Consider the following 21,717-nt stretch of genomic DNA (forward strand, 5'->3'; position numbering starts at 1 on the left):
TGGTAGAGGCATAAAAACACAAGGTGAAGCAATGCCATTGTAATAAAAGTTTGGTCGCTCCTTTTATAAGCATTGTTCTTTTTTTAATATCTCGGCCATTTCAAACCAATGTTCATCAAATAAGTGTTGAATTCCTGTTGGAATTACATTCTCTCTCATATTTCATAAGAAGTTTCTCATTATCTCACCAATAAAGTATTGGAAACCTGAAGTTGGGTCTCAACCAAAACTATACCATCCCTTAAACCAATTGTAATTCAATAAGCTTTGAATTCCTCTTAGAATTGCATGCTCTTTTGAATTTCATGGACCACTTTCTAAGTATGATGTATGTCTCAAAAAAGTTAGAAACTGAGTCCCTCACTTCAGCCCATCCTATATAGATACAGATTGTATTCACTTTATAAAAAGCACGTGCTCATGAAGTGTTAATGAGTGTCTGGTGCCTTAGAAGTCAGCCGGGCGATTGTACAATATGGAACACAAAAAATATGTGTTTGTGGGGAGGGCATCCAAACTTACATTAATATAGCTGACCTTACAATAGCTCTTGTGAGGCCGCTAATGACACCAAATGCCTTTTAGGCATTGTTTTAGTGATCAGTGTTGAAAGAGAGGAAAGAAAGTGCTAACGAGGGCAGTTGGCTCTTTAGGTTGGTTTCCTCCCTAAAAACAAACCAAACAACAACAAAAGAAACTTACTGCATTATCTTCTTTCCTCCAACACGTCATGTTAACTAATGAGTGCCGAAAGCTAGAAAACTGGCGTCAGACAAGGGCATGCAAATCGTATGCATACAATGTAGATTGATGTTACCATAATGCATACTAAAGTAATCAGTAGAATCAAATGTATGCTGGACGCCACTCTTCCTGGACAGTGATTTTTCTCTCTTTATCTATCTATTTTTCTTAGCAGTTACCAATAATGATGTGAAATTTGAAAAATGCAAAATAGAAATATCTCATATCTCATATCTCACATCAAAATATGGTTACAAGTCATACTAACAAGCAGTAGAAATAAACAGTCTGGCAGGAAGCAAACGACATCATGCATTTGTGTTCCAATCATTGTAAAAAGAAAACGCCGATTGCGGTTCCAAGGCGGGGTTTTCCTTTAAACGGATGGTACAGTTTTAGTTTGGATTAGGGTTCAAGGTTTCCAACATGTTTGCGTTTGTGTGTGTGTGTGTTTTTCCGTGTGAGATCATGACAAACCACTTGTGAAATATGAAACTAAGAACATGTAATTCCTGAAGGAATTCAATACATATCTATTTGATAAAAACTGGTCTTGACATGTTTGTGATATCCAAACAAAGCGAGCCTTATTAAATGCAACAGGCTACGACATAACAATCGCATTGTTCTATGCTCTCTTGGGATATCCCAGTCATTTCAAAACCGATTTTCATTAAATGAACTTTCAATTCCCCTATAAGCTCTATTAGCCCGACCAGATGCCGTGCGAACTATACAGTGACTGGGCTGTGTATAGTTAAGACTATGAAGCTGTTTAACATTAATTTCAGTCATAACAAAATTCCAGTTACAACGAAGTAAAAATTCAGGCTGCAACATTATCCGCTCTATGCTTTGCATTTATTATTTGTTCTGTGTTAATGAAATTTCAGTATATATACTGTAATGAAAGAAAACTGTTTATCATAACGGGAGTCCACTGTACTATTGTTATACATTTACACACAAAATAAACCATCATTGGCCACTTGGTCGCAGATTATCAAAAAACTGAACAGCTTTATTACACATCATACTCAAAGTTCATGTTGAGTATACAGAATAATAGACATCACTAAAAACAAAACAAATGATCAGAGTGCATAAGAAGTGTGTGTGAATGTCCCCAAACTAGTAGTTCAATGGAGCTCTATTCCCCAGACCCTGTCACATGTTAAGGATCACCTGTTCCACACACTTTAACACAAATCTTAAAAGCAAACGAACAAGCAAATATTGGCAGCTTTATGTATGAAAAAGGAACAGAAGCTACAGAGGGAACCCATCACTTCTGCATATTAATTAATTGCTATACCAAATCTTCCATTTCATCTGTCTGTAGATAACTAACTTGTGAAGTCTCATGGCATGGTTTTTATGGCTGAATAAGAAAACAAAAAGACTTTCCACACACTGTGTGATATCAAGTTCAATGTTCAGTTCATTGCCTTAAATTGAGTTCCAACACCGATACTCACACAAGCAATACTGATCAAAATTGTCGTTCCCCAACACCGGGTGTTACCATCTAACCACCAGAAAGTCTGTGGGATCGAGCTGGAATTGTGCAGCAAGAAGAAGTGATGGAGCATAGCCAAATGTTATACTATACTCGGAGATATGGTTAAGTTGATGTTTCGTTTAAGACACAAACGATTTAATGATGAAAATTATTAAACACAAATTTCATTCCTTCTCCAAAACACAACAATCTTCATTTTGCTCCCAGGTTAAGATCTATATATGTCGAAATGACTGGACTGTTAAGCATTTACGTGCCATGGGTGGCCATCGCAATAGCACTGACCTTACATGTAAAATGTACATTTACGTGTATTTATGTGGGTCTTGCACATAGTTTAGCATCATTGACACCCACGCAAAACTTGAAATGATAAATACGATAATGTAAATCCCTAGAGGCAAGAGTAAGCCAATGGGGAAAATGCATCGCACATAAATTGCCAACACAAACAGTGGAGCTCAGTTCCGCGGACAACATTCAACACTGAGCACAGCACCAGCAACCGGAATTACATCATAATTTTGTGGTCAACCTGCTACCATTGACTGATAATTCAGGTTTGGTTTTAATGTAAAAATTAGTGCTGAGATAGAGCTACGTAGTAGCAATGATCTTAAAATCACCAAATGTAACTTAGGCCGATCAAAATATGGAGAATACACCAGATCAATTTGAATATCCTTGACAAATAATGTTAAGCAATGGGGATACATGTGGATGTTTAAGTTCAATAAGTGGGGAGAACAAAAAGGAATATTAAGCATTTAGGGCCTACCTGTGGCCCACTCAAATCTTCTAAAAATCCTTTCTGCAAAACATCATGAAATGAGAGCTCATGAATAAGTTTTCACAAATTATTTGTCTTCTTTTCAGGATGACTGATATGAATTCCAGAGTTTCCTCAGTTGAGGTAGGTTCAAAATGCATGAAATATTGTTTATTCCAACAAATTACTGACCACGTTGGCGACTTGTTAAAATGGATTCATGAATCTTCAAAGGAAGATGCCCAAAGACCAGCCTATGCAGTGTCATACACAGCACAGATTTGACATGTTAATATGTACCACACATCAATGGACTCAAACAGCCAGGACCGAACATACAGGGACTTTTCCATGGCAGAGTCTAAAACTGTGATGCATCATTACAATGTACAGCAATGATCGCCTTCAGGCTCTGTGTAGATATTCAAGATGTCAACAATGTCATCCACTCGGGGGAGGGAGCCAAGGCTGATGTTCAAAGATACGGGCAAGAAGCAGGACACTGCGCCGACGATGGGTGACCCAGAAAGGCCATCACATACTCACTGTCCATTTCGGTCAATAAGATTTTGGCCTATGGAAAGATGTGAGAGATTCTCTTAGTCATCCCGTTGCATTAGGCAGTCAGTCTTGAAGGCACTGCTGGTGTCTGGTACGGAACACACAGGTAGCTCCATGCAGCATTTGCCACAGCACGGATCACTGGTGCATACAGTACATCACTGGGTTTATCTCTTGGCGTCAAAGCCTATTACCTTTCACCGCGGCGCAGTGTGTCTAATCTCCTGGAGAGGGCCTTCAACTTGTGCCCGAGGTTTTGTGGGTCTCTTAAAACCTCCCTGCCATCAAATTCCTCGAACCCCCTGTGCTCTCTGCAGGGCAAGTAGCTGAACAGTGCCGATCCCTGATTTCCGTGGACAAACGACTCAACATCTTTCTTGTACAAAATCTCTGCTCTTTTCCGGCACGGAGTCTTCAGGGTGGAGGAAGGCCCAGCGCCACTGAACATTTCACCCAAAACATGACCACAAATGCCGCTCACCTTGGCCAACTGCTCGGCATGTTTGTCTGACACCTTTCCGTAGTAGGACTTCACTGTTCCTGCAAACAATGAAAAGTGAATATACTTTGCTGGGCAAACATGTCAACTACTTCGAAACACTATACAAATGATGCACAGGATAGAGTGCGTTAGTGGAGATGTAGCGCATTCGAGGGTATTTGCAATTGTGAAACATGCAGTACATTGTAAATACCCGAGAGTGAGCTGCATCTCCACTAACGCCATGAAATAATCCTGTGCATCATTTGTTTTATAAAATGGGTCGAAAACTAACAGCATTTTTCACGTACCTTTGTGGGTCAATGCCAGTCAGCTACATGTAGCACTCGTCGATGTTCGTCCCAAACATTTCGCACTCGGAAATCCCGCACATATAAGTACTGTACGTATAAGAGTATACGTACGCCACACGTTATGCACACAAGAAAGGCCGGCCGGCAGCCCGAACTAGAAGTTGTTTACAGGATTGACAGCGCGTATAGTAGCGAACAACGCACTTGTAACAACTGATTGAGTGCGCACTGCTAGTGTAAATATGTTAGTGAGAAATTGATGCACGCACACGTGACTCATTTCAGCGCTTCCAATTGGCTACATTCTTGAACCCATTTTATAATTATGTTTAATGCACGGTAGTACAGTCAACTTTGCATTGGTTAACTTTGCATGATTGTACTGATAATAATATGAATTCATACTGCGCCAAATCCCCTCTGTAAAGTCAGTCAAACGTCAAACTCAGAGATAAAAAAAATTGGGTAACATGTCATTTGACAGGGTGCACGTCACGAGACAGACACCCACAAATCGAACAGCCCATTAGCTCAACACTGAGATAACAGGGCCCATGGGACCAACACATTAAGCCCCATGTTGTATCTGTCGAACTCGTGGGCTGTTGTTACCTAGTGTCGAACTCATGGGCTGTATGACTCATGGAAGTGATGGAACTGTTTTCATAAAGCTTGTGGGCTGTATGACTTGTGGGTGTCGGTCTAGTGGGATGGCCCATTTGACATCATGGAACTTCGTCCATACCTTTGTAGTCCCTGCTGATTTGCTTAGAGACATAGTCCATTCCAAAGTTTCCTTCACGTCGTCCATTGATGTTTACCACCCTGTTCCAGATCAAGCTCTTAATGATGTTTTTTTGAGCAAATCCTCCGACACCTGAAACACCAAGGAAGACGATGCATGTTATACAACACCGAGAAACAATGCAGCTATCCAATTGGTTGATTGCAAATCATGTGACATTGAGATAAAAGTACCATTACACTCTGGCTGTCAGCCATGCAATTTTGTTTGAGCAAAATGGATAACACATGTTTAACATTGCACAGCTCAGATGTTACAATGAACAAACATTTGTCACGCGCGGTGCACTCAATGATTACAAGCGAACGCTTGCAAGCGCATACCTTTGTCACTCATTTTATGTAAACAACTTTAGCCTATCTGTTTTGTGGACGTGCACGTACATACACACATACACTTGAGGGCTGCTGTGACTAAACTCACCATTCACAAAAATGGTTGCCATTTTTGTGCTAAATTCAGGAATCTGCGGGAACCACGTCCCTTGACGGTCTGAGGTGTTGTATAAAACAAATAGTGTATGGTCTAGACTCGTGCAAAGGAACAAGATTTCCGTAAAAGATGAGGGGCACTATTCAACTCAGCTTCACCTCATTGTATAGAGCGCTTTGATCTTTCACCTCATGCAAAATCTTGTACCATCGCACTTGTGACCATTTACTATTTTTTTTATACTATTTCAAACATTATCAACGTCTTGAAAAAATAATGTCTGTCATCTTTATTATGTCAGTTATGAAAATACAGTGCACTTCCATTCTAACGACTATGGCTATAATGAAATTTCCGGTTATAATAAAATTCAGGCTGTAGTGGGGCAGCTTAGCAAACCTATTGTGCATTTTGTGATACAAGCACCAAATTTGGCACAAATGTACATTAACATATTGCAAACATTATCAGATATTGGGCCACTTGGAATTCTCTCTTTATGTCTGCCATATTGGATTTCAAAATGGCCGCCATTTGAAATCTACAGCTGCGACTATTTCTGGGTCTAATGGTGCTATTGACCTGATTCTAATGTCTAAATGTATGTTTTGGGGGGCAAGGAATCCAATGGTAACAATCTGCATTGCGTATTTTCTCCAATGGGCCGCCATATTGGATTTCAAAATGGCCGCCATTTGAAATCTACATTTGCTATTATCTCTGGGTCTAATGCTGCTATTGACTCGATTCCGATGTCTAAATGTATGTTTTGGTTGGCAAGAAATCCAATGGTAACAATCTGCATTGCATACTTTCTCCAATGGGCCGCCATATTGGATTTCAAAATGGCCGTCATGTAAAATCTACATTTGCAATTATCTCTGGGTCTAATGCTGCCTGCTATTGACTCGATGCTGGTGTCTAAATGTATGTTTTCGGGGGCAAGGAATCCAATGGTAACAATCTGCATTGCGTATTTTCACCAATGGGCTGCCATATTGGATTTCAAATATTTAAAATCTACATTTGCAATTATCTCTGGCGGTCGTGATTTGGCAAAAAGGTGTATGTCTGAGAAATATCATGTTTTTGGTTTTTACCATTTGGGGGGTTTTCGATGCCGAAATTTTCATGTGACCAACTTTCGTAAGTCATCGATCCTTTGTTTCCGAGATATTTGGGTCTATCTCTGTATTATTTTATCAATTTTCCTGCTTTTGATTAGGCAAAAGGGTGTATCTTTACATACACCCTTGACATACAATGACGTACCAGGATAGAGAACTACATGATTTGGCAAAAGGGTGTATCTCTAGATACACCTCTAACCGTGCACGCTGGGGAGAGCTTAAAGATTTGGCAGATAGGTGTATCTTTAGATACATCCATCTGCCGAATGAATCATGAATTATAGTTGCGAAGTATGATAAGGCAGAAAGGTGTATCTTTTATACTCTGTGTATATTATATACTCTGTTATACGTGCTGCTGGCATGTATGTGTACCGTTTCACCGGTCGATGCGGTGGCGGGCCATGCTCCTGACTCAAACTGGCAGCCCGTTGCACTGCAGAAGTTTCTCCTTGTTGCTAGTTGGTGAGTAGATAGAACCTAATATCTAGAAGTTCAGATCTAACGTTTGTCCTAGACTTCTATGGCCACTTCTATGCCATTAGATGCGCAGATTCGTAAAATCTAGCATTTCTGTTGAAATGACAGCTTTTCCGGCAAGTGTGGCTGTAGGATGAGAGTTCTCTACGCTTCAAAATGACCTGTGGTCCCTGCACTGTCCGTGCTGTGCAGTGCATGCAGAAGCCTGTACATAGTGTAATGGTGTGCTGTGTGACTGTGAGATCGGCTTCCCATTACGCTATGCGTATGGGGCTGTTACCTAACAGACATTTAGTGGCAGTTACACACAAAAGTCTAGAGAAAGATGTGTCCCTGTCTTTTGAAATGATACTTGGATGTACTGCTCAAAGTGCTCAGTGGATGCAAACAGTTAAATGATCCTACCTGAATTTTCACAATTTAGTGCAAAAATTGGGAGCAGCATGATAACTGCGTTTTTAAGAACAGATACATGATGTGTAAACAACTGCCTTTTTGTTTACTAAAGCATTCAGTAGAGAAAGCAAACTAACCTTTCGTCGAAAAAAAGGGGCACAAAGCTAAAAATATAATGATGCATCTCATTGGAAGTAGAAGTTTTTGAAAAAAAAAGGGAGGAGAAGGAAGAAGAAAAACTCTTCAGCTGTAATCCTCAACCATGCATCTCCATGAGACCATGTTTTGTTAATATTCAAACTCTAGGGTGAGTTGTAATTTGCGCACATTTTTCTATGTTTGATGAAAAAGTTGTGCATCCAGATATTTTTCTTTACTGTTATTTTTCTAATCTTTTTGTAATAATGAAGTAAAGATTGTCAAGAGTTAACATTTGATTAGAAATGGTCTCACATAACACCCTTCTCCCTACAAAATCTCTGGTATATTTTGTTATCGTTTAATTTTTGCCAACTTAAATGCACGATTTCTCACGGTGCATGAGAAGATACACCTTTTTGCCAAAATAGCGTGGGTTGCAGTCCCTGTAAGCGTGATTTGGCAAAAAGGTGTATCTCTATACATACATCTTTTTGCCAAGTTAAATGCATGATTTCTCACGGTGTATGTGAAGATACACCTTTTTGCCAAAATAGCGTGGGTTACAGTCCCTGCAAACGTGATTTGGCAAAAAGGTGTATCTCTATACATACACCTTTTTGCCAAGTTAAATGCATGATTTCTCACGGTGTATGTGAAGATACACCTTTTTGCCAAAATAGCGTGGGTTGCAGTCTCTGTAAACGTAATTTGGCAAAAAGGTGTATGTCTCTAAACATGCTAAAAGTGCTAATTCTGAAGTATTTTTTAAAGTTAGATGCAAGAAAATTATCAGGAAATGAAATTCGAAGTGTATACTAAATCATGGAATTAAATCCCTGAGCGCTGCACAGTTAAGATGGCTTCTACGGTCAAGGAAACTGCCAAAACTTTAAAGTCGATTTTCTCGGCTTTGTAGTCGCTGTAAAACGGCAGACATACACCTTTTTGCCAAATCACGACCGCTGGGTCTACTGCTGCTATTGACTCGATTCTGGTGTCTACAATGTAAATGTATGTTTTGGGAGCAAGGAATCAAATGGTAACAATCTGTGTTGGATATTGGATATTGGATTTCAAAATGGCTGCTACTCGATCTGCATTTGTCGTTATCTTAGGATTTAATGACTTGATTTTGGTGGTGGTGGTGGTGGTAGTAGTTGTAGTGGTAGCTGTAGTGGCAGTGATGATAACAGAAATGTTACGTTATGTCATTTCAGGTTCATTGTGATGTATGCATGCCTGTAGACTGACAGTGCTGGTTTCTTGTTTTTGTCAAAGAGGCTCAGATTAGCTCATGCTGAGCGAACTTCACCATCAACATCACTGCACCTCCCCACAACTGACTGCAGGTTGTGCCTCATATGTCAAGAAGACAAGATGGAGACACTAACCAAACCTGACCAATCAATGAGGAAGAACACTGGTAGTGGGTACAATTCACTCGCATAGAACTTGATCAAATTCAGTGAACTTTGAGAGGTTCCAGGATCATTAACTTGGAAAGACTCAATGATGTTCATGGTATTGAAGCTGCGATGGTTGCACAATATCACCAGACGTGCAGGCTCCAGTACAACACCACCAAACTACAGAGGGCACAAAAGAGAGCACTCAAGAAAGAAGGGCAGAGCGATGAGGAACAATCTTCATGCAAATGCACCAGGGCACATTCATGTTCATCGAGTACAGAGAAGGTCCCAGAAGCTTGTTTCTTCTGTGGATAACCTACTGGGGCTAACATTCTTTGGAAAGCTGCAACATTCTAAATGGACAGACGGGTACGTGCCTGTGCAACCCTTCTTGGTGATACAGAACTGCTTAGCCGTCTCAGTGGAGGGGACATGGTAGTGTTGGACGCCCAGTATCACCCACAGTGCCTGATAGGACTTCACAACTGCGCGAGAAAGGTCCAGTCAACAGGACTACAGGACTCAGACCACGAGCGAGCAATGTCGGCAGTTGTCTTCGCTGAACCCGTCCTCTACATTGAAGAAACCAGACAAGATGAAGAGACGGCACCAGTATTCAGATTGGTCGATCTTTTCCACCTCTATCAGTCCAGAATTAATTAGCTTGGAGTGCAGCTCGACACGAGAGTCCACTCCACACGACTGAAACCGAGACTGCCATCTCGGTTTCCTGACATGCGCGCGCACACCAAGGGGAGAGACATCCTGATGGCATTTGAAGAAGATCTCGGTGCTGCTCTTGACAAAGCCTGCGAGCTAGACAGTGATAGTGATGCAGTCCATCTTACCCGTGCTGCTCACATTGTTCGCAATCACATGTTTGGAGAGGCCAAGCCCTTTACAGGATTCCATAAAGGATGTCAAAAAGAATCTGTGCCACCGTTGCTGCTTGCCCTAGTCTGCATGATCCTAGAGAGACCCAGCATCAAGGACCAGACCGTAGACACTAACCCTGCAGCACTTACCGCAGCCCAGATACTGAAGTTTAACAGCATCAAACACAGGTGAACACGTGGCACCACATCATCCACCTGTTGCCCAGAAAACCCCATTTCCAACATACATAGGGATGATATTGCATGCTCATACACGCAAGAAGGAATTGGTCGACAGACTGTCACACGTTGGCCTGAGCATCTCTCTCTCGTCATCTTGGGCTGGATTTCATGCCAGCCAACAGCCACCAAATGCTGGAGTCATCTGCCCCATGTCGCTGCTTCCACTCTTCCTGGAAAGTGCTCACATTGTGGCCATGATTCTGCATTCAATGGATGTTGTGAAAAATGCTGTAGAACACCTGAATCCTGGACAGACACCAGTAGTCACCTTTGATCAGCTACTGTTTGCTTTGCCCAAGCAGATACAGTGGAAGTGGCCAGAGAGTTGTGGTGAAGACCACATAGTGGTGATGTTTGGTGGTCTCCACATAGAGATGGCGGCACTGAAAACAATTAAGGACTGACTGCAAGGGAGTGATTGGGTGCAAGCACTAAAAGTCTTGTGCAAACTGAGATTGCGATCATGACAGCAGGGACAGCAGACTCATTCCTGCTAGCATTTCATGTTTTGCGCACAAGAAGAGCACATCAAGTGACTGCAGCAGCACTGTACATCCTGCAACGTCATGCCTACAACCACTATTGTCTAGGAGAAACCAGGGACACAGAGGACCTTCCTGTATTTGAAGACTGGTGTCGCCAGAGACGAGACAACATCCCCCAGTTTCGCTACTGGGCAACTGTGCTAGAATTAGAACTGTTGGTTCTAGTGTATGTGCGTTCTCTCAGGCAGGGATCGTTGATGATGTACCTCGGTGCTCTGACAGAGCTATAAGTCCCACCTATGCTAGGTGGATACCAGTGCACCTAAAGGACATGGCCAAACTCACTACCAAACACCCAGATGTAGCCAGGAAATTCAGTGAAGGCCACTTCACAGTTCAGAAAATGCAGAGGGTGTTCTCTTCAATCCCGATTGACCAGGCATATGAGCAGAATAATGCCCACATCAAAGGAGATGGTGGCGTAGTTGGGCTCACTGAAACCCTAGTGCCCTTCGTCACTGGATGGTTGCGGGACTGGAGGTTGCTAGGGTGATCGAAGAATTCCAAGATGGGAACCAATACTGTAGACCGCAAACAGTAGACACACAAGACAAACAAGTTTCTGGGACCGTCTCTGTCCTCTTTCTTGAGTGCTCTCTTTTGTGCCCTCTATAGTTTGGTGTTGTTGTACTGGAGCCTGCACGTCTGGTGGTATTGTACATCGTGTGCAACCATCGCAGCTTCAATGCCATGACTACCATCGAGTCTTTCCATATGAAATGATCCTGGAAGCTCTCAAAGTTCACTGAATTTGATCAAGTTCTCTGCGAGTGAAGTGTACCCACTACCAATGTCTTTCCTCTTTGATTGGTCAGGTTTGGTCAGTGTCTCCATCTTGTCTTCTTGACATATGAGGCACAACCTGCAGTCAGTTGTGGTGAGGTGCAGTGATGTTGATGGTGAAGTTCGCTTAGCATGAGCTAGTTTGAACCTCTTGGACATGGTGGAACTGTCTTGAACAAAAACCAGCACCGTCAGTCTACAGGCATGCATGCATCACGATGAACATGGAATGACACAATGTAACATTTCTGGCATCATCACTGCCACTACAGCTACCACTACAACTACAACTACTACCACCACCACCACCAGGATCAAGTTATTAGATCCAAAGATAACGACAAATGTAGATCGAGAAGCGGCCATGTAATGTAAAGCGGCCATTTTGAAATCCAATATGGCGGCCCATTTGGTGAAAATACGCAATGTAGATTGTTACCATTGGATTCCTTGCCCAGAAAACATACATTTAGACACCAAAATCGAGTCAATAGCAGCATTGGACCCAGAGATAATCGCAAATGTAGATTTCAAATGGCAGCCATTTTGAAATCCAATATGGCGGCCCATTGGTGAAAACACACAATGCAGATTGTTACCATTGGATTCCTTGCCCCCAAAAACATACATTTAGACACCAGAATCGAGTCAATAGCAACATTAGACCCAGAGATAATCGCAAATGTAGATTTCAAATGGCGGCCATTTTGAAATCCAATATGGCGGCCCATTGGTGAAAATACACAATGCAGATTGTTACCATTGGATTCCTTGCCCCCCCCCCCCAAACATACATTTAGATACCAGAATTGAGTCAATAGCACCATTAGACCCAGAGATAATAGCAAATGTAGATTTCAAATGGTGGCCATTTTGAAATCCAATATGGCGGACATAAAGACAGAATTCCAAGTGGCCCAATATCTAAAAATGTTTGTAACATGTTAAAGGTATTAGCCCACATTTGTAAACCTGCAGCAATTGGTCTCATAGTTAGCATGGAGTTTGGATATGATTGCAGTAACACCTGTGCAAAATTTCGTTCCAATTAGTCCATTATTTTCATTAAAATAAATGAAAATGCACCGTATGCATGCGTATAAAAACGCTCGCTAGCGGTCCACGCACGTACTACATGCATGCGATACATGTGTAAGTTAATGTGCGTAAGCCCGCGCTCATAATTCGATTTTGGGTCGGGTTGACCCGGTTTGAAAATTGATCTTAAAACGATGATTTTCTCTCTTTTATCGAATGGTATAGACAAAGAGCAACAGGTGAGGTATGTTACTGTTAAAACTTGTACTTGAAGTCATATTGGACCTGTTTTATGCAGTTTTGATTTTCGTGGGTTTGCAAATGTGGGCTAGTACCTTTAATGTACATGTGTGCCAAATTTGGTGCTTGTATCACAAAATGCACAATTCCTTTGAATTTTCGAGCTAAACAGCCCCACTACTTTAACATTGTCCACTCTATGTTTTTTATTGTTCATTTGTGTGGGTACTACCAAATTTTTATGTAACGTCAGAAAACTGGCAGTGCCAAGGACTTTCTATAGCTGGACTCCAATGTAATCTTTGCTATTTCATCTGATAAAGTGCACTCTCGTTATAACAAAGTTCTTTACGCCATTATATCGAAATTTCATTACAGCTAAACATAAAAGCCCAGTAGATGATAATGTTTGTGCCTAAATTCTTACTTTGTTGTATCGAGAATTTCATTATACTAGTGTCTGTTATAACAGAAGCGCACTGTAACTGAACATGCGAGTACACAAACGAAATTTTGAATTCTTTGCATGTTACTATATCACAGGGCAAATCCAGTCGACATATTAGTTAATCTGATAAGAATGAGTAAAATATTATGAGTTAAACAGTAGAATTTTGATTGAAATCAGGTAAAAAATAAGAAAATGATGACATTATGAGATTCTGCTAATTTTTCAGGAAACAGTTCTTGAACAGCTGATATGAAAATGCAATGGCAGAGTGAGCATGTCATCCCCTCACAACTTACCATAATAGTTGAACATAGTGAAATTTCCTGTTTTTCATACAAACACAATTATGCCCTCGGCTTAAATCCTGGTTTATCTAACTGATCAACACTAATCTATAGTTATTCAACCAGAAATAACATCATGTTTCAGATTTTAATGACAGAAAAATTGAGCTTTCATCATTTTTTGTTGTTGTAAATGATCAGTGGAAAATTGTGAGGTTATGACATGGTTAGCTCACTCATTTGCCCACTGTAAAAGAACTGTTTTGGAGAAATTGTCAAAATTTCAGAATGTCATAACTTCCTTATTTTTCATCACATTTCAGTCAAATTTTTACTGCTGACCCCATAAGATTTTACTCTTTTTCATCTTTTTCTCTTTAACGGGGAGGGGTTGATTCAACCCCCCCCCCCCCCCCGAGGTCTTGGCCGTTGATCGCGCAAACGCCATGGAATTTGGCACGTGCATTACCTGTGGCGTAATCTACCAACTATACAAAAAGAAATGGACATTTTTGTCATAATAATCAATTATGCTAATATATGCATAAAATCATACATTTTGCTCTAAATCAGAAATTAAAGCTCCTAGAATCCTACTTTTTGGAGAAAACATTCTTTGTAGCATTCCTAACAATGTACTTGAAAAAAAATTCGGTATCAAAATCAATTTCTTATGTATTTTATTGTTTTATGAATTTCTTTGTTTTTTCCACCTTTTGTTTTATCATTAATCATTTTCTTTTCCGCAAAATTTGTGACAGAACCTATTTCAAGCATAATTATGCTAAAATCAATCAGTTTCAGCATATGAAAGTGAAAATAATCATATCTATGAATAAGGAGAGAAAACTCCATTTGCATAGATTTTATACACAAAATCACGTTTTTGAGCCATTTTCAGTCTGACAGGCATGTATATCGTGCAGTGTCATAACGGTATGCACGATTTTCAGGAAAATAGAATTAAAAGATGCGCGAGACTTGAAAGTAAAAAGTCAGCGAACGGCGCAATCAAAAAGTTTCAGGTGACAGAGCAGTCGCAAAAAATGTCATTGTGTGCCCCCTCCCCCCCCCCCCCAGCCTTTTATAGAGATTTTTGCTGGACTCACATGCGAGGAAGTAATGTGCATTGGCGAGGTAGTCTTGATGCCTTCTTGACCAGAACAACAGGAGGTCAATTTTCCAGTCTTCGACCATGACCGGTCCATTTCCAGTCCGCACAGCGGCTTGTCTGGCTAGATGGCGCAGACCCTCCAGAGTAAGGGCCCTACTGTGGTTCAGCACATGGTCATCGTTCTCGGCATCGAGGGCGCACTCCTCTCCACAGTACCATTTCTCTACAAAAACAAAACAAAACAAGACAATACAAAAAAAAAAAATTACAATGGGACCCTCTGCAATGATAACTTTATAAATAGTATAAATCAATCCAAATACAATTTCAGGGTATGAAAAAATAAGTCATTGCCCACATCTTACAGAAAACCCCATTCGATTTGCTTCAGTGGTCAAAGATAAATGAGCAATTTTGTAGAGCATGTCAGGATACCTCTTCCCTACAAGTTTTGTCTATTGAGTTCACACACAAATATAGAGCATCCAAGTGCTAAACTTGGAAGAATCAGACTCAAGACATGCTGTGACCACTTAACCAAATTGAATGGGGTTTCCTGCAAAAAAGAGCTAAGACTTTATATTTAAATACCCGAGAGTGGCATTTAGACAGTTTAAGCATATTGGGTGTTATCAATGCGAAAATCTGATCATAATTTTTTGCAGGAACATACTGTACAGTAATTCAGTGAAAAGTGAAATATATTTTAGCAAATCGCATCACACAATATCAGGGATTTTTCATATATGGGCTGCTGCACAGGTTGAACAAAGTCTGACATGTATGATACATTTAGTAATATTCTAACAACAAAAGCATGTAACAATATTGACCTTAATGACTAAATGCTGCATTAGCTGTATGTACAGTTGTACTGTATGTTCCACATTTATCACTACAATCAGTCTTGCTTAAATCACCAGTCTCTATGGAAAAACAGAGTGGTAAAATGAGCTGCGTGGCTGAGGTCTGCGCTCTCGAGAGTGCTTCTCTAGTTCATATTGCAAAGAGGAGGGAGCATAACCTGATGAAGTGATTCTGCCTCACATCAAACTGGACCCTACAGAAGACCAGCTATTGCTGCTGACTATGGGCAATCCAGTCATCTTCTCAGGTGGCAAAAAGAAATAAAACAAACAAACAAACAAATGAATACATTTATTAACTTGAAAAGCACTCTGAGAGCGCAGACCTCCGCCAAGCAGCTACTTTCCACCGATGATCTTGCTCTTCCCAAAGAGATTTTTCTCCTCTCCACCACTGGGGTAAAGCTCTTTGGGCTCCTCCATAGAAATCAGTGATTTCCACCCATAGGTGTACATGTTGAAAAATTGCTTGATTTCCCAATATCAAAGCCTTTTATACGTCATAAACCCTCAGCTGCGCGGCGCCCCTCACCCATGCAGAAACTACAGCACGCATTTTAGTGCGCATTTGAAAACCTAAAAAATGCGCAGCTTGAACTCCCAAGTTCACTGACCCAACCTGTCAAAATATTAAAATCCTTCATAGATTCCCCCCAAATTCACGGATCACTACCAAAATTTTATCATTTGTTTCATACTTGTGTCACTGTCAAACTTTCCTGTAAGTTTCATCCAAACCCGTTCACTACTTTTGAGTTACTTTGCACACAGACAAACAAACAAATAAACAAACAAACAATGAAACAAACCAACAGTAACGAAAACATAACCTTCTCCCTTGGCGGAGGTATGAAAACAAACACACAATCAAACTAAAACAGTTAACTAGAAGAAGAAAAAAACTCACCTGGTAGCACATCAGTGTCTTGGAGTCCTATACATCCATAGTGATACCATTCATGGCCCCTGCAGTTCTCCTGTTTAGCGCACTGCACCATTCTCGTACCACCTCTTGCATCTTCTTTCCGCTTACACAGACAGTAGGTGTAGCTGCGACTCTTCAAGCATTCGTGGCAGCAGTACCAGTCGTCCTCGGGGGTAGCCGTCAGTCCCGCACAGCTCAGATGATACCACGGCGTGGGGCACATAGCATTGCAGCACACGATCATCTCTTCATCTTTCACTGTGTAGGAAATTCACACAGCGCTCTCCGTTTAATAATTGGATGCCAGTTAATCAGGCACTCTACCGGACACATAATTGACTTGCAAATTGAAAAACTATTCCAGATGTGTGTTATATTTACTGGATAATCGGGTACACAGGATGGGTATTTTGAAAGACGGGTACAAATTTTCCAGATTAACCTGATCTATTTTAATGAAACGGATAGGAATTTTTTCAGATATACCCTATCTTTTTTAATATTTTCCCACAGAAAGCCTTTCAGATTTGTGTCAATTAGATTCACTGTGAAGTGCTGACAGTCAATAAAGAGTGAAGTTGATGTTTCAAGCAATTAAATGTGTAGTGTATGACAGATTTGTTGTATGACTGGTACAAGTACATTGTAGATGCATTTTGGAGTGTCATGTATACAAACCCTCGCACCAGCACTACACACACTACCAAACACACTAACACACAGACACACAGACACACAAAGTGACACTCTATTTGCTATACATTCTACATGTTCCTGTGAACTACAACACACACTGTACATTGCATGGCTAGCTTGTGAGTAATTAAAAATGATGAATAAAACATGGACCTACACTGTACTACACACATGGACTATGAACGGGGTCTTTCTTAGATCCGACCTGCATCACTGCCACATGATAATGTGCATCTAGATGAGTACATTCAGATGTTTGGACAATAATGATTGTGTAATCGTTCATTGTCACTGACAAAAAATTTGTTTCCCTCATTTCGGTTTTATTTCACTGAGGTGCTTTTTCAGACTTAACTGCCTTTGGAAAAACACCAATGATGGGGAGCAACAAACCTAAAAAATGACACATTTTGTGTCGCAAAATGAGTAATTACTGAAGTGGATGCTCGTGGATGCGCATGTAACGTTGCATAATGGTAAAGACATACATGTCATCTACCATACTGTCCAAGTTTACTCTGAAACAATGTGCTGAAAATGGGAAAAATTAGATTACAAATTACAACCTACCACAACCCTTGCTTTCTCATGTAAAGTATGTGCATTTTTTTCGCAAATGAAATTAACTGAGCGATGATTTCCCAATGTATCAACTGCACACGCATTTTTCTTTATTTAAGAGATTTATTATCTTCTGCGCATGTGGTTTTTAGACATCTGAAAGCGCCGTCTACTGTTGTTTTTACTCAAGGCTGGCTGTTGTTGATGCATAATGAGAAAATAATGAAAGCATCCTGCGATGCTTTTCACAGACACAGGTGTTTGAATCAATGAGCGATGCATGTCCATGGCAACAGGGATCTCCACGTGTTTTCACATCAGCCCGATAAAAATCCAAGCTCGAGATATTTTTTGCAATCGCAAATAAGCCAGTTCGGGGTTAGCTCATGGGCACATCGGTACAAACGACCTTTCTTCTTTCTCAGTTGATTAGGCACTCCACGAGTTTTCAAGCGAGAGAAGGTATTTCAGCTTACCCGACGTAACAATTTATGGAATTCATCAGTCAAGTTCAAACAAAGAATGAACTTGCGTAGACCAGGTGACCAGAATGATCCATCAATTAGCACTTTGGAAAGCATCCATTTCATTATTTTACATTGAATGTATGAACAATCTTTTTCTATTGATATTGTCAAATACCACTTTTGCTGTCAGGTGGATGTGTGCTGGCAAGCACCACTCATAATGATCACTTGAATAATCATTACATCACAGATGCTTATCTCAGTGAATAAAAAACCAACATGCTCTGCCGGTACAGATGACCTTTTTCTGCTCATGCTCAATGTGGAACCCCGAACTGGCTTATTAGCGCGCCATTTCATTTCCTATTCACATCAGCAGGAAGAGAATTACCCGAAATTTTTTGGAGCTAATTCGACAGCTGAGCATGCGCAAAGAGTGTTGGGTATTCCAGTAGAGCGCACGCTTTCGGGTCACACACGCCAGGCATGATGGGATGCATCGCGCTAATTTCTTGAAGCGATTTCACATTAGTTCGCTATGTTATCCCGCTATTTCGGAAATTTCCTGAGTTGGACTCACGAAATTTTCTCAATCAGAGCGATACAATTAGACAAGTGTGCTAATTTGTGTTCACATTATCAAAAAGTGTGCTGTTTTGTGATTGGGTTAATTTCCAAAGTCAGAAAATAGCGCGCTATTTCAAAACATCGGTCTGATGTGAAAAACAACTTCTGTCACAATTCTTGATTATCTAACCCGATACACAAATAAATTCAGGTCAGTCTCAATTTCACGCTTTAGGCTGTACTTGAGCTTAACTCTATTATCCAACCAAATCTCGCTTATCCGGATGCCCCCAATTTTCCAAGTCAGAAAATAGCACGCTATTCCAAAACATCAGGCTGATGTGAAAATGCCTTCTGTCACAATTCTTGATTATCTATGTAAACCCAATACACAAATAAATTCAGGTCAGTCTCAATTTCATGCTTTAGGCTGTATTTGAGCATAACTCTCTTATCCAACCAAATCTCACTTATCCGGATGCCCCCCCGCCAGTCAACTGAGGTTGAACTGCAATATAGTAGACCATAATTCTTACCGGCTCGGCAGCGACAACACAACACGGCAGCCTCCCTTTCGTTATCTGTGTTATCACCGTAAGCATCCGCTGCAAGCTGTATCGATGACCTTTTCGGCTCCTGGTAAACGAAATCCACAACTCGTTGGGCCACAGTTTTGACCCAGAGGAGTTTATCATGTCTGCTGCCTCTAGCCGGAAAACTGGCAGGGACTTCATGTAGAGATGATGTTCCACAGAATTTCAAGGCACAGAGGAGAGAGTATCCTTCAGTCACAAACTGCGCAGTAAGAAAATCAGTACAAAATATAACAAATATGTGTGTACATTTCATTTCATTTCATTTCAATTTATTTTCATAGTTCTCACATATATCACAATGAAGTATATAAATATAAAAATTATGCAGAACAGAATTTAAAATGGACCTTCACCGGAATGTTCAAGTTTGTCTTGGTAAAAAAACAAGGTCTGCATACATGCAAGTTAAAACATGGTTTAAACATGTTTATTCCTGCGGGCCCTCCAACAAAATAACACAGAACAACGGTTAATTGAGAATAATTACACAAAGTAACAAATCAAGGACAAAAAGATGTATATGACAATTCTCAATGAATCGTTCTTCACAATATCCAAACAATGCCACTGCTGTGTGTTATGTGCAAAATGAATGCAATTATTCAATTCAAGTCAATTAAATTCAAATTTGATTTCATTTTTTTTTTGGAGGGGGGGGGGGGGGGGCAAACACACAAACACATACAGTGAAACCCCGTTATAACGAGGTCCGTGGGACCGGCAATATTACCTCATTATAACCGGGACCTCGTTATAACCGTACGCATCGAAAACAAAGAAAAACATAAGCACGACATCATATACAATGTACCTATCAATGAAACTTAAGATCATAAGAACATCCTTTGCGTTGTTATTACACGATTATGGATCATTAGTACTGAGATAATGAAGGGAAATTATTTGTGAATTAGACAAAAAAGTAGGGGTTGAAATAAGTTCATTCTTCATTGTAATTCTTGTTTGTTAATTTTTTTTTGAAACTAGCGCAAATAGAGTGAAATACTGGCACTGTTTACGTAACTAGCAAGGTATTTTTACGCTGTTGGTGCCCAGCGGGAATGCGATTATTTCATGAATCATTTCGGCTGTAATCTTGTACAATATATATGATTGTTGTACTTGAAGGGATTAAAAATGTGTTCTTTATTTTCTTCCGAAAATCTCTTTGCCATTTGTACATCCGTTCTTGAAAAATATGCGACAGGATTGAATGTGGAAGGTTACGTTGTGATCCTTTTTATTTTCTTCCGAAAATCTCTTTGCCATTTGTACATCCGTTCTTGAAAAATATGCGACAGGATTGAATGTGGAAGGTTACCTTGTGATCCTTTTTACGCAAATCTATACCTCATAGACCATTCTGAAAGAAAGAAAGATCTTCACTGTCAAATGCGTCGAAGGGATTAAAATATGCGTTCTTTATTTTCTTCCGAAAATGTCTTCGCGTTCTGTACATCCGTTCCTGAAAAATATGCGACAGGATTGAATGTGGAAAGATACGTTGTGGTCCTTTTATGCAAATTTATACCTCATAGACCATCTGAAAGAGAGAAAAATCTTCATTGTGAAATGCAGCGTTAAAATCCTGATAATGAACAAACCAAGATCTATTCAAACTAATAAATGCATTCGTTTCTTTTTCTGATTTAGGTTAACATGCATTATTCAACTATTTTTTAAGCTACTGTTACCTTGCGAGATCGCGATAATTTCAGAGTACATGTAGCATACATGCGTTGTTTACCGTTAACTTGCCAGGTATTTTACTCCATTGGTGCCAGGCGGGAATTCGATAATTTCATGAATCATTTCTGCCGTAATTTTATACAATGTATGATAGTGGCGTCTGAAGGGATTAAAACTACATTCTTTATTTTCTTTCGAAAATCTCTTCGCGTTTTGTACATTCTTGAACTGTCAAATGCGTTTGCTTCTTTTTCCGAACACCGATTAAGTATAGTGACATGCGTTATTCAACTACTTTTACGCTACTGTCCCCCGGCGAGATCGCTATGATTTCATCAATCATTTTGGTTTTAATCATACACACTCTTATTTAAATTATCATTTGTAGAATGATAATGAACAAATCCCAATCTATTCAAATTAATATATGCGTTTGTTTCTTTTTCTGAACACCAGTTAAGTAGGTTAGCATGCATTATTCAACTATTTTTACGCTACTGTCACCCGGCGGGATCGCGATAATTTCATAAATTATTTAGGCTTTAATCATCCACAATCATATTTGCTAACCAGCAAAAGAACTGGAAGTTGGA

The 21,717-nt window shown here is 40.2% G+C and overlaps 1 protein-coding gene across 2 annotated transcripts in view; it reads right to left on the reverse strand.

Moving 5' to 3' along the window:
• Nucleotides 1-1,593: 1,593 nt before the first annotated feature.
• LOC140235951 (uncharacterized) overlaps nucleotides 1,594-21,717 on the reverse strand; it is a 64,855-nt gene continuing 44,731 nt past the window's right edge. For both annotated transcript variants that reach the window (XM_072315946.1, XM_072315945.1), the window contains 5 exons: nucleotides 19,376-19,634; nucleotides 16,531-16,806; nucleotides 14,753-14,980; nucleotides 5,137-5,268; nucleotides 1,594-4,136 (listed from right to left, as the gene is read on the reverse strand). In XM_072315946.1, the coding sequence (XP_072172047.1) occupies nucleotides 3,787-4,136; nucleotides 5,137-5,268; nucleotides 14,753-14,980; nucleotides 16,531-16,806; nucleotides 19,376-19,634 (1,245 nt within the window). In that variant the 3' untranslated portion in view covers nucleotides 1,594-3,786. The remainder of the gene's footprint in view (nucleotides 4,137-5,136; nucleotides 5,269-14,752; nucleotides 14,981-16,530; nucleotides 16,807-19,375; nucleotides 19,635-21,717) is intronic.

The sequence above is a fragment of the Diadema setosum genome, chromosome 12 (assembly GCF_964275005.1).
Source record: "Diadema setosum chromosome 12, eeDiaSeto1, whole genome shotgun sequence".
Classification (NCBI taxonomy): domain Eukaryota; kingdom Metazoa; phylum Echinodermata; class Echinoidea; order Diadematoida; family Diadematidae; genus Diadema; species Diadema setosum.